Here is a 15,782-nt window from a genome sequence, read left to right as displayed (position 1 = left end):
ATGGTTTTATTGCTAATTTCATTTACATGCCATTAGTGAAGCTGAGCATCTTTTTCCATGCTGTGTCACTGATCATTCCTATTTCTTTTGTAAATTTGTTCTATCTCCATTTTTTTCTCTGTTGGTGCTTTCTAACATTTTCACATTCTCAAATGTTATGGTCACCACCAGTATGCCTGCTTAGCAATGCCTGTCCTATCCCATTATAAAACCGTGTACCATCTTCTCTTGCAGTACACTTCTGTTTTCATTTTCCAATACTTAAGCCCAACAGCCATCTGGAATTTGTTCTGATGTGAGATGTGATGGGTACAAGCAACTTCATTGTTTCCCAAATGCCTAGCACTATGGTCCAGCATCATGTCAATTAATATGTCTTCCCCCACTGATCTACAATGTGTAAGGCACCAATTTTTTTTTTTTTACAAGTAGTAAGTGCACATGGTATGAAAGTAAAATAGCATGAAAGGGTACACAGTGAGCCTATTACCCCTCGTTTTCCTCTCTGGAGGCAATCCCATTAATAGTTCATTAAGTCTCCTTTCAGATGTGCTACTGCACAATCATAAATGGAGGTGGGGCATTTTGGTTGTTCCCAGTCTTGTTGCTTCAAACAGTCTGCAATGACTATCCTTATAATTATTGCTCATAATGCATAAGTACTATAAATATATGAAACTCCTAAATGTAGAACCTGATAGGTCACAGAATATAGGCATCTGAAAACTTGATATTGTCAAATTGCTCTCCACAGATACAGCACCATAAACTTAGGCTTCCACTGAAATGTGTAAAAGAGTTTGACTAATATTTTTCAAGTGTGGGATAATTTTATAGGCTCTGGTGCCTACTTTTGAGAACTTGGGCAACACAAGACACCAAACTAACAAATATTAAATTCATTACTGCAGTTCTTTTCTGAACTTTAGTGTTCATTTTGTGGGTAGCTAGTACAAGACCTCAAGAATTTATAGTGAGTTGACTTCAAGTATGTATAACCAACATGTGACTAAATGCAATTAGTGCTGGATAGGAGAGTACTCCAGGCAGCACGGAGATGTTAATTCGGTTTGCAGGCCATGGAGAAGTGTGGTGGCAGAATGCTACCGGAGTGGAAATTGTGGATGAAAAGAATGAGCTTGCGTGGAGAAGGAGCAGGCAGGAGACATTCTTGAAGAGCAGGATGCCATCAATTAAGGATTAGAAACAGCATTCCAATCCTCTGTATCGGATGAAAGGCACTGAAGGGTTAAAGACAATGATACCCCCATAGGACTGTTAAAACACCCACAAAAACCTGTTACACAGACGCCATCACTCAACTTTTCCAGTGATTTCGAAAAGCTAGCTTATGAGAAATGAGAAAAGTAAGGCCAATGTGATGTCATTAGTTCTAGTCTTTAAGCGTCACAATGGCTTTTTGGCCATTTAGTAGTTAATCCTCCTCCCTACCCCAGTGCTCTGAATTAGCAAAAGAAAAAAAGTTGATTCATCTCTACTGGCCTCAGCGGTTCTGGTTCCGAGAATCAGATCTCAGATCCTCCTTGTCTCCTTCAGCTGCCTCAACTATCAAAACTGTCCCCTTGGAAGTGAACTGGAACACAAATGCCATGCAAAAATCCTATACAAAATAAAATCTATTGTTCTGCAGTTTGACAACCACAATTCAATTTGTAGTGTTTCAAAGGTACTTCCCATCCAAAAGTGACTTCTGAATTGAAAATTATGTACAGTAAGAGCTAAAACCTTTTTGAATAAACCAATGTATACCTCTGGCCCATGTAAATTACAGTGTTGTTGCTTTCAAAGAATACCTATCTTAGGTGCAGTCATCCCAAATTATTAGACAAACCTCTAAACTCTCTTTTAACAGATTTTTTGACCAAAATAATAGTCATTCTCTCACTTAGTAAATACCACTGTTCGGACTGAGTCCCGAGTTGTTCCAAGATTTGTGCCTGAGAAGCCACGAGGCCAAAGAACACCCCAGGTGCCTGAGTGCAGACATAGGTTTGAGACTTACTGACTAGGGAGAATCTCTGCTGACGGCCAGCCAGAGGGGTAGCGCCCTGCAAGCAGGCGGAGAAGGAAGGTTATATGGGCCCAGCAAACAACAAGTGTTCCATGGGACAGTCATCCGACAGGTCCTGCTGGCCCGCCCTATGCACACAGTGTCCCAAGAAGCCGGGAGACCTGACTGTGACCAGCTCATCTGCCTGTGGGCCAGGTCCCTCCAACCACTTCATAACAAGAACAACAACAAAAAAACCTGTTCAAATACAGGACTTAATTTTCATTTATTAATAAAGTAATTGTGATTTTTGAAAAAAAAGTTTAAAATGTTCAGCCTTCATGTTAATGTAGGTTAGGCCATCCAAAAGACAAAGCAAAGAATTCACATTAAGTCATGGTTCAGGGTTATACCTATAAGAAACAAATACGAGACTATGGGACTTAATAAGTAAAGACAACCAAAGTACAATGTATTTCAAATGTTTATATAAAAACATATTAAAGATCACTTTAAAATAGTATCCATCTTTTAAGTGGGCATACTCATCTGCAATCATGTACAAATATAATAAACTTGAATAATAGCTTTCTCAAGGTTTTAATACAAATCCTTGCTTCTTTATATAACCCAACAAAATGATATAAAGTGAACTTGTTAGAAAAATATGGACCTTTCTGAATCTATACTGCATTTTTAATTTAAATTGGAAAATACAGTTCAGATTATATGAAACACACGGATTTCAGGCTTGTGTATTTCCTGCACCTTACAGATTATTAGGTATATTCTTTATGTTGGCTGAAATGCAAAAATATGATTAATTTCTTAATAACAGGTTAAAAATACTTTCCATTGATAGCAGTGCTAGTCCTAGAACAAAATGTAAGCTACACATATTTGTAAGTACTGTGTATTCAGTGCTCCAAATATGCAGATCCTAACACCAAGCCCTTAATATACATTTGCTTTAAAGGTTACTGAATGAAAATCTCTCATGTTTGACGATCTTGAATTTAAACAATCCTGTAAACAAAGTCAAAATCTGCATACAAATAGAAATAAAACTCAAGTAAACTCTGCATATTTGATTTAAACTAACCTTAAATTAACTTATGACACAATGAATCATATCATTAAATATGCAAAAAAGATTAAAAAATCATCCATATGTAAAGATGACTGAACTCTGTAAACGTGTTCCTGTTTAGTAACTAACTACTCTACCACAGCTGCTCTTTGGTTTGGCGAAGTGACACTGGCCAGATGCCTCAGGTACTAAATATTCAAGTAAGTTTGTACCCAGGGAAAACCCATCTCCTGCCTACATTTGTTTTTTAATGGCAATGGCAAGACCTTAAATATCATCACATCTGTTCAAGTGTTTGAAGGACCAAAGACAGTACCAATAAATTCTCACAGGGCTTCATTTTCACCTTTCTCCCCAGGCTGCTGGCTAATCCATACCAGCTGAGAGAGCAGAGGCAGCCTTTTCCTGACCCCCACACCACCGTGATCCCCTTGCTCAACAGTCTGCAATATGGATGAGTAAACCCAGTCAAATAGTATTCAGAACATGGCAAAATGTTGGCCATAAATTAAACCAAACGTAACCAAAACAAAAGGCTTTCACTGAAAATGTCGGAAAAGTGTTTACTATGCTATTAAAGATGATGTTAAATAAGAGGAATGAAAAGAACCGAGAAAGATTCCAATACCACCAAAGTGCCTGAATATGTTCAAGGGGAAAATTGTGTTTCCTCAGTGCTTAATCAGGTGAGTGTATATCCTTTGATCTGAATGTATAAATACTCATAAAAAGTACCTGGCGAACATTTCTGAAAGGAGTAAGTTTAAACCCTATTTCCTTATAACATGCAAGCTGCCAAACTAAAGTTTTTTCAGTGGTAACTGATATCCCTTAAGGAGTTTTATGCTTAAAGGTTTCCTAGAATCAAGATTATTAAGCTACAGAGTTAAAATAAAGGTAGACGAATCCATATTCTAGTTTTTCAAACTGTATTTTCAAAGCTAATGCATTCCTTTGGTTCAAAGGGAAGAAAAGTTAATTCCTTTTAAAATCTAATATTAGTATTAGCCAATGGAATTAGACAAATTCTACAAATTCTAACCCTGGAACAGTTGACTATAAAATCTATGCAACATTAGAAATTAGACACGGCCCGAGCTGAGCTGCCGCTGAGCTGCCAACAGGTGGCAGGATGGCTCAGCTAAAAAAAAAAACAACAAACAAAAAACAAAAACAAAATAAACATTAGAAATTAGAGCTATCCCTTGTATGTTGTTTGGTGTACAGCAGGTACTCCAAAAATATTTGTTGGATGAATAAAAAGTAAGGTATTTTGCAAAATTAGAAACTGAAGAATGTTAGAAGTCATCCAGTCCAACTCATTCCTAATACCCCTCCCCATACCCCATTTTACACATAGGAAAACTATAACCCTTGATACTTAATAGATGCTGGTTAAAATTTGTCTCTATCCACTACTAGAAGCAAATAAATCATTTTGGCCTGTGTGTGTATATTTGACTAAAAAGTATAAACAAGGATTGACATTTCTACATTGTTTCTCCTTTATAAGATACTGTATTATTTTTCTTTATAATTAATGCAATAATTCTTGCCACTTAGACTGGATTTCAAAAAGAAAAGAGAGTATATGTCTGGGGAGAAAGAGATTGCCGTTAGGAGGTCAGATTTACTATTTTGCATTTAAGAGTGGAATCCAGTTGAAGTTTTATGAGTACATGGGCAGGGAAACACAAAGATACATGTGGGGGTTTCTTTTTTTGAGGGTTTTTTTGAGAGGAACCTAAAATATGATTTGAATAAAATACAAATGACAGTTAAAAAAATAAATGGATATGCCATTCTAATTTTTCTAATATTTTGGTTGATAGAAAAATGCTTGGAAGTATTCCACATGAGAGCTGACACGTCCATGAATCTTGCAGAAAAAGCAACAGGGGAAAGCAGGGCTGCATGGTGTCTTTCGGGACCCCTGCAAGGCTGAGACTGAAGTTTTAAATGACTTCTCAGGTTAGAATTTCTTTCCTGAGAGCAGTATTATGCTAAACAGTTCCACCCTAGTTCAAATTTCATTTCAAGTCACTTACTAAGGTGTTAAGTGATTACTGTAAAAGTTTCAAAGTAATTTTTCATCAATACCTAAATTGAAATTTGATCCTACATACCTTAGAACTAAAATATTTTTAACAGCTTGTAATAGCCTGCCTATCTTTCTCTTTACTTTTCTTCTAGCCACTTCTACCTATTCCTATTGTGTCCAATATTTCCATAGCACGTATACCTTTGTGTTTCCCCCGCCCATACACTCATAAAAATTCAACAAAAAAGTAACTTAAAAGCAGAAACATAAATATCTCTTATACTGCCAAGTTTCCATGAAACCTTGGACCCACCACTATACTAAGCCTTCAATGAATTATACAAATGTGCTCCATGTTTTAAATCATTTAGATATTTTAATCCTTGAGTGTTACTGTATAGCCAATAATATAAAATCTTTATTAAAAATGTTGGAAAGTATAAAACAGTAATTATAAATTAGCAAACACCCAATTTTTAGAAAAGCAGTTATTTTCCTTACACAGTTCAGCAGCAGTAATTTGGACTCACTTCCAGCCACCACCCTGCCCTAGAAGTACTTCACTTAGGCAAGTTTTCAGCTTGTTTCAGGAGTGAAAATTTATATGGACACTAAGAAACAACTCTGGTAATGTAACGCAGGTATTAAAAAGTACATATGCCATGTGAACATGTGATCTAACAGCTCATTATAGCATCTCACGACAGGCAAGTGTTATTTGCAAAGTAAATGAACACTTTGTAAGCGGGCATTTTTCTCTATACGACGAGTTTACTCGTTTCCCGCAAACAATGTGTGAAGTCACTCTTGTAGCTGTAAGCCTTGTTGGGCTTCTTTAAGATGAAGGCATCTTCGTGCTCTGCAGAAGGGCTTCTGTGGGCTCCGAGTTCTGTACAAAGGCTTCCTTTGTGAAAAAAATATATCTTCTGTTACACTTCAATTACTTCCTTCCATTGATCATCATCTTGCAAGTAATACTGAAAATATTGTCATAATGTTTTTATAAACCTGTAAAACCAAATGCAATTGAGTTACTGGTTAAAACTTGCTTTTCTGTTTCTGCAAACATGATGTATTCAATGCTGCTGTGGACTAAGGTGTAAAGCTGCTACTCTAACAAGACATGCAGGAATTACTTTATACCATATGCTGTCATAATAACAAAGAGTTTTTGCAAGCAGTAAGTAAGGGCAGCACTTAGAACAGCATTTTACAAGAGGCAGGTTCTCAGAGCTGTCCTCCGCTGCTCGGGCACATGTCAGGAGATAGCTCCCCATGCACTGCTGTGGGGCACAGGCTGGTGCCCATGGCCACTGTCTAGAGACTACCGCTGGCTGAGCGCTCTCAGGCAGCACAGGCACCACCCACTGTCCCGCCTCCAGGAAGAAGCAGCAAAGCCAGGATTGAGCCCCTGACTGAGGCTCACCTGCGGCCCACAGCAATGTTCTCAGAGGCACTGACCATACTGTGGCTGTGAGCATGGGTCCTGCTGCTGTCTTTGAGTGCAGCCTGCTCTGCCTGACAGCAGCCCCGCCTGCATACCGTGTTCTGGTTCTGTCCGGGTGGTTAGGCTCTGGCAGTAACTCGGATCCCTGGATGGAAACTGAGTGCTCACAATGAATGGCAGCAGAGGCTCCCCTAACTGCGACTGCAGATGACAGCCCTTTGAAGAAATGCATTCCCGACATGGGACAGTGGTAAGAACAAATGGGCTAGGCTTGTGATCATTCCTAATGGAGCACAGGTAACCAGTAAACATCACAGGGAGTTTTCAGACATCAAGCGTCTTCACCAGATGCTGCCGAGCCACTGAGCTCAGCTCCTGATTTGGAAACAGACAGCTGCCTCCTTGCTCTTAAGCATCAGGAGAGAGACCTGCTAACCTCTGCACTTCAACTCCAGGTTTTCCAGCACCCTCACACTCACACTACTTCCTGGTCTGCTCACCCTCGCCAAGCACACAGATAAAGAACAGCGGGCCCATGCTCTTGGCCACAGCAAATTGCTCTTTGCCGTATCGTTCACAAAGTAAATAACATCACCGAACCCCTTAAGTCTGTTTTCAGCCTTTAATTTTAGTCATCCTTCTCTAGATCAAATTTCTTCAATAGTGGGCAAAAGTCATCTTTTTTCATAAATTAATTAATAAGGTACTGTTTACTGAAAAGGTTAGTTGTTTGTCCATGTACCAATCCTAAACAATTCTTATTAGTTTCTTCATTAACCTACCAATAAATATTTACTAAGATTGAGCTAGGATTGGTAAGAAAAATAGGATTTAGGCTGATACCTTCCAATCTCTCCTGAACTACCTAGTTTTGCTGATATAACTGAAAGAGTGAAACATTGAATTGGCAATTGTTTTGAGATGATGAAATATGCAAATAAACTGCATTTGTTCAAGGAAATTACCTTGCACTGTCTTACCTTGCTCTTAGTCAATTGATTAGTTATGAACAAATGGAGCTCAAATGGTTATTTGTCCCTGTAAGCACACAATTATATATGACATGACAAAAAAAAGAAGTATTAAGTTTCTGGCTAAATAGCACAACTGATGATTACAGTAAAATCAACTCTATGTAAGCACTAAATAGGCTTATGCTGCCAACAACTTGTCTTCCTGTCGAATCCAGAAGTAGGTAAAGCAGTGCTAAAAGCTAAACGTCCCGTTTTATGCCTGTTTTTGTGAAAATGTCCACTGGCTTTAAAGAGGTTCAGAAGCGACAACTAAGAATCCACAAAGCAAATCTTTCCCTTGACCTTTACAAAGGGCTCTAGTCATCCTGTTGAAGATCCCAATGACACTAATTTTAGAGTATTTAAAGGCTGCTAAAACCCAAAACGACAGAAAAATCAGACACTCTAACAGCAAGTTTTCAAGTTTTATATTTCCTAGTTAGAATTATATAAACTGATCTGAATGTCCAAATTACATTTCTACAGTACAAGTTGATAATGACAATGTAATATCATTATTATTATTATTAAGAACTCCTACAGTTATATTTTAGGCTGTAATGCTAGTAAGTGGCCAGGCTATATTGTAAACCCAGGTCTGATTCAAAAGCCCACTTCTATCTTATCAACTGTTCTCTATTGCATCCATAACTCATAAATGATTAAGTCATCATGAAAAGTTAAAATAGATTCACATGCACTTTTTTTATAATAAGGCAGCAAAGAATATAGTGCTTTTCAAAAAGTTATTTGCGGGCCGGCCGAGTGGCGCGATGGTTAAGAACTCGCTTGGGATGCCAGAGGGCCCCGGTTCGGATCCCACATATGAGGGCCAGTGACACTGCCCTCCACAGCTAAGATGCTGAACAACAGCTCAACCTGGAGCTGGGCTGCCATGAGTCGCCGGCGACGGCGTGGGCTGCAGTCCCTGTGGCAGTGGATTGCCATGGGCTACCTTGTGTGGCCAGCAGCCAGCGTGAGCGGCCAGCAGCCGCAGTGAGCGGCTGTCCAGAAGCCGGCGACTGATCTGCCTCGCCAGAGAAGAGCGCAATGATGGTGCCAACTTGGGCCAGTGAAGCAATGTCCTCCACAACTAGATTGAAGAACAAAACGACAGCAACTTGTCTGTTCCCCTTTCCCCAATTCCCCAGCACTGTTCCCATCCCCCCAATTCCCCAATAAAAATCTTAAAAAAAAAAAAAAAGTTATTTGCGATATTTGCTTTACTTATTTAAGGGTGTTACTGATAAATTGATTAATTTGTACTTCTGTATTTAGAACTAATAGCTTGCCCCTAGTCCAATTCTTTACCATATTGTACACATTTCTTTGTAATCTGTGGAAGTGCAATGTGTTAGTAATTTGCATTTCAAATGATGCTCATGTGATGATACCCCCAATCAGTGGCTTACAGAATTAACGATTATGTATTTATCATGAAAATTTTGGCTTAAAGACATCAGAAATGTAAGACTTGATATGATGGCTTTGTAAAACCACAAGCCTCTTAATGATCGTTAGCTTCTTTAGGTCATTAAAATAAAAACGTAAAAGCTATTTTCCCCTTGCAACGGTCCTCTTCCATATTCACTCTCCTTTTCACATTTAGGTCTAAATTTATGAACCTGAGCCTGCTATTAATATGAATATCCCTGCAAAATGATTATACATGTGAAAATGTATAAATGGACTAATACTACTTGTCTTTCCCTTACCACACAGAACTGGCTCTTACAATGCCATCCATGTATTTGTGACTATCTTAATTCATAAATGTAACTGGAAACTTTTAAGCCAAACTGTCATGTGCAGCTCTATGGAGCTCCCCTCCTCCCCGCAAATACAGTGAAATTTCCTTTATTCACGAGAGCCACCATGGTCAGTATTTAGTGATAGAGCTGTTTTTCAACAATTCTAGCTTAATTATAATATCAAAAAGAGAAAAAAAATGTTGCATCTTTGTGATTTTAAAACATTAAACAAATGAAGGGCTCCGATAGGCTCCTTGGAGTTGGCTTGGCAACGGTCCTTGGTCTCACAGGTTACCAGTGTCTAGGGATGTCTGAGCTGTTTTCAGATTTAGGAATAGTACAGTGTTGTCTTGTCTTTGGTTGCAGTCTCATCGGGCTCCATTTCTTGCACCACCAGAGAGTGCGTTACCACTTATGTGTATTGCTACAGCTGTGGAACAACAGAGTGGTACAAGACGGAGCAAATTAACAGTAGAGAAATTGCGCCCTTAGTGTTAACAATGTGCCTTCTGTTCTGAATGCCATGTTGTAGGGCACGCATTTTTTGGACACTTTAACTCTTGGAATACTGGGCGGTAAGGCTGGACCCCACTTTTGCAAAGATACATCTGTTTTTAATATCCAGTTACTTCTCAGCCTTAATAGAAACCCTAAGCCGTGATTTTATCATCAGGCATTGAAAAGGGAACCATTGGTTAGTTACACAGAGAAGTCCTAGGTTTAAGGGTTTAAAGATGGTCTTTGTTGTATCTTAACATCAGACTGATTTTTAAAAATATTTCTTTTTGTTATGCAAACACTAGACAAAAACTCAACTGTATTTGTAAAAATTTACCTCAAACCATTTGATTTTATAGTGTGATTAATCCCTGGGCATTTGGTATGAACCAAAGTGCATTCCTTTTCTATGTGCCTGGCCCTAGTAAGGATGGCCAGGGATTTTTACAATTTGGGTGCAAGGCACTTAAGCCACTTTTAAACTTAATGGGTGGTTGGGAGTCATGTTCAAGGACTCCATCCGAATGTTAGGAACACTTTAGGCATAAGTAGCATTGGGCCATATTGGAATCCTAAAAGTGAATTATTTTAAAGAGAGCATTCATTTTTATAATTTTTTTTCATCAAGAATATTTCTGGTGAGCAGAAGACTTTAAAAAAAAACTGATTTGGTTGGTAAAGGTTTTTTTTTTTTTAAAGATTTTTATTGGGGAATTGGGGGGATGGGAACAGTGCTGGGGAATTGGGGAAAGGGGAACAGACAAGTTGCTGTCGTTTTATTCTTCAATCTAGTTGTGGAGGATGTTGCTTCACTGGCCCAAGTTGGCACCATCATTGCGCTCTTCTCTGGCGAGGCAGATCAGTCGCCGGCATCTGGACGGCCGCTCACTGCGGCTGCTGGCCACACACGGTAGCCCATGGCAATCCACTGCCACAGGGACTGCAGCCCATGCCGTCGCCGGCGACTCATGGCAGCCCAGCTCCAGGTTGAGCTGTTGTTCAGCATCTTAGCTGTGGAGGGCAGTGTCACTGGCCCTCATATGTGGGATCCGAACCGGGGCCCTCTGGCATCCCAAGCGAGTTCTTAAGGTAAAGGTTTTAATATTGCCCAACATAATGCTGTGGTAGCATTTAAAAAAAAATATTTGTGAACTCTTGTTTCTTAGGGGCTGGTACATCTCTCTGCTATGGACATATATAAAATTAATTGTAATTATACTCAGCTCAACTGCTACAGTTATGTCCAGGCAGTGGCTTGGGTTTTTATCGAGCAACAACTTAGACACATGACTGTAATATGCTGCAACTGTGTGTACTGAAAATATGTGAAAATGGTTGAATGTGGACTGTGTATATATGTATGTAAAAATTTCTGTGAGATGCTGCTGTTGCCACTTAACATGAGATATGTTCTAGTGGATTTTAATCCTAGTGGCCAGTTCTATGATACTGTATGTATTGTACAGCTGATGGCAGGAGTAAGACTGTTCAGTGAATATGTTAAATTTTATTGTCATGGCCAGAGATAATTTCAGAATAAAATTTTAATGTCCTAAAAAAAAAAAAGTTATTTGCAAACATGCAATAGCTAGGTCCTCAAAGAACAACCTTGTTTAAATGTTATTCAGAATATTATGATGCCAAAAGAACTTTCTATGTTTGAGGTAAAGAAATGCATGGCTGGGTAACAAAAACCACCCTGACTGTGAACAGAACAAAACACAGCAGCAGCCACTATACTTCCGCACTCAAACCCTTCTCCAGAAAAGCCACCTGTAAACAGTAAACCCTGGATATATGATACTAATTAAAAAGTTTCACATGTTTTAGTATTTTAAAATATCACATTATTTTGATTTTTACACATTTACTAAATATGGTAATTTTCATTTTCACCACCCGAAGCAGTATTTCCCGATGACCAGTATTACCTGATCTGACAGCGCCTTCCTCAGGTCCATTCTCTGTCCACTGACATTCACTGTCCAGCAATCGGTTTTTTGATTCACTAAGCGGTTTGATAGGAAAGGGTTGATTTGAGCCAATACTGAAAAGAAAAGCAAATAATTTAGTTAATAGTTTAATGCTCAATTAAGAATAATTAATAAGCAGCAAATTAGTATTCCTTCTCCTAAATATGTGAGGGCAACTCATAAGATCTCAGCACTCTGAAAAAAAAATCTATCTTCAAAAGAAAAATATACCTCCACCCTCTATTAAAAGGCTCTCTAGACCCAAGAATAGGTAATGTAACACTGCCAATGAAAATGGTTAGGCAAAAGAACAAAGCTTCAGAGGCCAGCCTGAAACATTTTTAACATATGTTAATCAAGAGCCATAAGGTAGCACAAGGACAGGTGAGGGTCTATGTCTGTGGCCAGGACAAAAAAATTACCTGTCATTTCCCAAGTTTTCTGTTTTCTACCTCTGCAGTTTAGATCTAAGGGGAAAAAATGATTTAGTGATTTAGCGTAGATTTATTTTTCTAGCTACCAGATCCAGGGAGGGAGGGAACGGAGGAGTGAAAGAGGAGGAAAAGGGAACTAGTATTTGTTGTGTACCTACTATGGGCCAGACCCTGTGCTAGGTGCTGTACACACATTACCTCCTCAACCTCCGCAATGACCCTAGGGGGTAGGTATGATTATCCTCAATTCATAGAGCTGGAAACAGAAGCTTAGAGAGTTGAAGTGATTTGTTCAGAGCAACAATAAATGTTGGCGCTCCGAGATCCTAAGGCCTTAGGTTCCAGGTTCTAAGGCCTACGTTCTTCCGATACTAATATGCTAGCTTGGAATTTATAATCCCTTCTCCCCCACAATTAATTTCTATAGTAAGTAAGTTTTAACTGTTTCATTTTGACAGATCCGAATGACACTAATTTTAGAGAATACTGCTAAAACCCAAAACGACAAAAAAAAATTTTTAAAATCAGAAATTAAGTATCTGTATCTTCTTTAAAATTTCATTTAAAACGAACTATTTCTCTGAAGGTATGAATCAATTTGCTTGCTGTGCAAATACTGAAAAAATATCCTCTAAGATGAATGAGAGAAAATTTTATATTTGTATTTTTGAATTCTCATTAATATTATTTTCATACTGCAGTTAAAATCTGTTTTATCAAAATAAAATGGTGAATAGAACAATGAATAATTTCTTCGAAGAAATACAAACAATATAATTAAATCTTGAAGGGATGTCTTAATTTCTAGGAAGATGCAGCATATTTAGGGAGGCCATGCTTCCTATTTTGGCCAGACATTCCCAGTTACATGTGACTGACCTGGTTCAAGAGCCAAGTAAGAGCAAGCGTTCTCTTTCTTACTCTCAAAGTGTTCTGGTTTAGATAATAAAAATATGGTTTTTCTAAAGTAATTTGATATATATGCTTATTATCTAAGCATATTTATAACAATATAATATAGAATTAGATATAAATTATAACACATTAACCCTCAGTTAAAAAAATTTAAATAGAATTTCTCTTTTCCTACCTATGCTGGCTCACTAAATTACTACTGCATTTATCTACAAGATTATGTATGTACATACACATATATGTATACACACACACACACACACACACACACACACACACACAAGTATATGTATATAGTGTTTGCTTTTTAATGAATACTGAAAGCTTAATGACAAGAAGCCCACCTTCTGGCATATTCATTTTGGTTTGTAACAGAAGCTTGCTCTGGATCCATGCCTACAAGGCGAGTCGGAAAACTGCAACCATCACCCAAACTGCACAAAAGAAAATAACAGAATAGTTTAAATTATATTAAGTGAAATCAACGTGGTCAAACTTAACCCCCATTTTTCAGAGGCATGGTATAAAGACATCGTCATAACTTATCGTTTCACAGAATAATTCCTCAGATTTCTAATTAAGAGGGTGATTAGCCTCCACTGAAAATCAACCTTTTTCTTTTATAATTTACATATATTTAAAAACAGTATCTTCTATAATCCTGTATGCCAACTATACTTTAATTTAGAAAAAATGACCTTCCCTGGCTATTAAGATTATGACTTCTATGAAGATTATGACACCTCAAACAGAGGTACTCAAATGTCTGTGTAGCTGACCTGCTCTTCACAATCATTTAAGAAATAATAAAGGTTCAAACTGAAATTCAAGATATAAGTTCCACACATATTTATTTGACATTTATTACACAAGTATTTATGGAATGCCTATGATACTCCAGGTACTATTTTAAGTGCTAAGGATCTAGCAGTGAACAAGGAGAAGGAAAGCTCTGCCCCCAAAGCTTACAATCTAACAAAGTCTGACAGCGTATGTTCACATTCTAAACACCCAGGCTGTGCGACAGTTCACTTCCGGCCAAGATGGATTAACCAGTAACTCGACCTACTGTTGTAAACAACCAACAAACTGAATGGGATCTACAATAACTGTTCTCAAAGCAATTAGCACAGGACTGTGGTCTGTGACAGAAGAGAACCCGACCAAGTGAGTCCCAGCCTCTGCCAGGCCAGGAGGAAGCGACGCGGAACAAGGTGGTGTCACTGCAGAACATTACAATATATCGCAGTTCCAGAATCTTAAGACATTTAACCAGAGAGGCAGAGACGATCACACATTCCATAATTTCTGAGACCTGCATTTTATAAATTACCTTGAAAATATTGGAAGTAGCCAATATTTCTTTTCATCGCCAAAGACTTGTCTCCAATTTTTACTGTATCCAAGAGAGAACCCATTTCCATCCTGTCCGTATGAAAATGTGGGTGCACGGAATGATTCTGTTATGTGTATATACATGAAAAAGAGTTAATCTACTTAAAATTATCAGAAGAATGAAAGTACCAAATTTCTTGTTTTATATCATTGATATCAAAAGCTATAAATATAATTTAAAATTAATATTTGTAACAATTAAAAAAAATTTCTGAAACCTATTTCAGAAAAAAAATGTCACTTCTGAGTATTTCATCACCCTTACAAAATGAAAATGTCAAAATAATTATCTAATATTACTGAAAATCTCCTAAGTGTGTTCAATATATCTTGTTTTTCTTTATTTTAATATTCTAAATCTTGCAACTTCGCTCACTCATTTTTATGAACTTCCACTATGTACCCGATGGCACATTACCAGGTGTTTGGGATCCAAAGATAAACTATTATAGATGAAATTCTTACCAAAGAACCCAAATCTAATGAAAGTATATGTGATCGATGTATGTGTGTGTGTTGGGGCAGGGGAGTGAAATACGGAGAAGGTGATGCTTGAGCATGACCTTGAACAGTGAATAACAGGTGAGGAAGCAGATCGTATTAAAGACCATTATTTTAAGCTTTGTTATAAAGTGATGTAGAGTGAGGGTTAGAGAAAGATTTAAGTTTGACTGTTTGTTTTTTTTTAATTTATTTAAAAATAGAATGAATTTGGGCTGGTCCATTAGCTCAGTTGGTTGGGAGTTGGCTTGGGAGCGCAAGCTCTGAGCAGCAGGGCTGCCGGTTTGATTCCCACATGGGCCAGTGGCACTGCGCCTGAGTTGTGCTGCCACTGAGCTGCCAACAGGTGGCAGGATGGCTCAGAAAAAAAAAAAAGAATTTCAGCATGTTTTAGAAGCTAAGGATAAAAACAAGACAGGGAGAGATTGATAGGGAAAAGTTGGTAATATAAAAAAGTAATGTATCCGGTCAGAATGGCTATCATCAATAAATCAACGAACAATAAGTGCTGGCGAGGTTGTGGAAAAAAGGGAACCCTGGTGCACTGTTGGTGGGATTACAGATTGGTGTAGCCACTATTGAAATTAGTATGTAGGTATCTCAAAAAACTGGAAATGGGGCCGGCCGAGTGGCGTGATGGTTAAGAACTGGCTTGGGACGCCAGAGGGCCCCGGTTTGGATCCCACATATGAGGGCCAGTGACACTGCCCTCC

At 38.2% G+C, this 15,782-nt stretch overlaps 1 protein-coding gene across 4 annotated transcripts in view; it reads right to left on the bottom strand.

Moving 5' to 3' along the window:
• Positions 1–2,278: 2,278 nt before the first annotated feature.
• ZDHHC20 (zDHHC palmitoyltransferase 20) overlaps positions 2,279–15,782 on the bottom strand; it is a 56,832-nt gene continuing 43,328 nt past the window's right edge. For 2 of the 4 annotated variants that reach the window (XM_019652390.1, XM_019652392.1), the window contains 5 exons: positions 14,507–14,633; positions 13,518–13,607; positions 11,783–11,898; positions 6,569–6,805; positions 5,955–6,150 (listed from right to left, as the gene is read on the bottom strand). In XM_019652390.1, coding sequence (XP_019507935.1) covers positions 6,143–6,150; positions 6,569–6,805; positions 11,783–11,898; positions 13,518–13,607; positions 14,507–14,633 — 578 coding nt within the window. In that variant the 3' untranslated portion in view covers positions 5,955–6,142. Of the gene's footprint in view, positions 6,151–6,568; positions 6,806–11,782; positions 11,899–13,517; positions 13,608–14,506; positions 14,634–15,782 lie in introns of all 4 variants that reach the window. The other 2 variants (XM_019652393.1, XM_019652394.1) reach the window with 2 other exon arrangements.

The sequence above is a fragment of the Hipposideros armiger genome, unplaced genomic scaffold (genome assembly GCF_001890085.2).
Source record: "Hipposideros armiger isolate ML-2016 unplaced genomic scaffold, ASM189008v1 scaffold_178, whole genome shotgun sequence".
Classification (NCBI taxonomy): Eukaryota; Metazoa; Chordata; class Mammalia; order Chiroptera; family Hipposideridae; genus Hipposideros; species Hipposideros armiger.
This window is presented reverse-complemented; position numbering and strand designations above follow the sequence as displayed.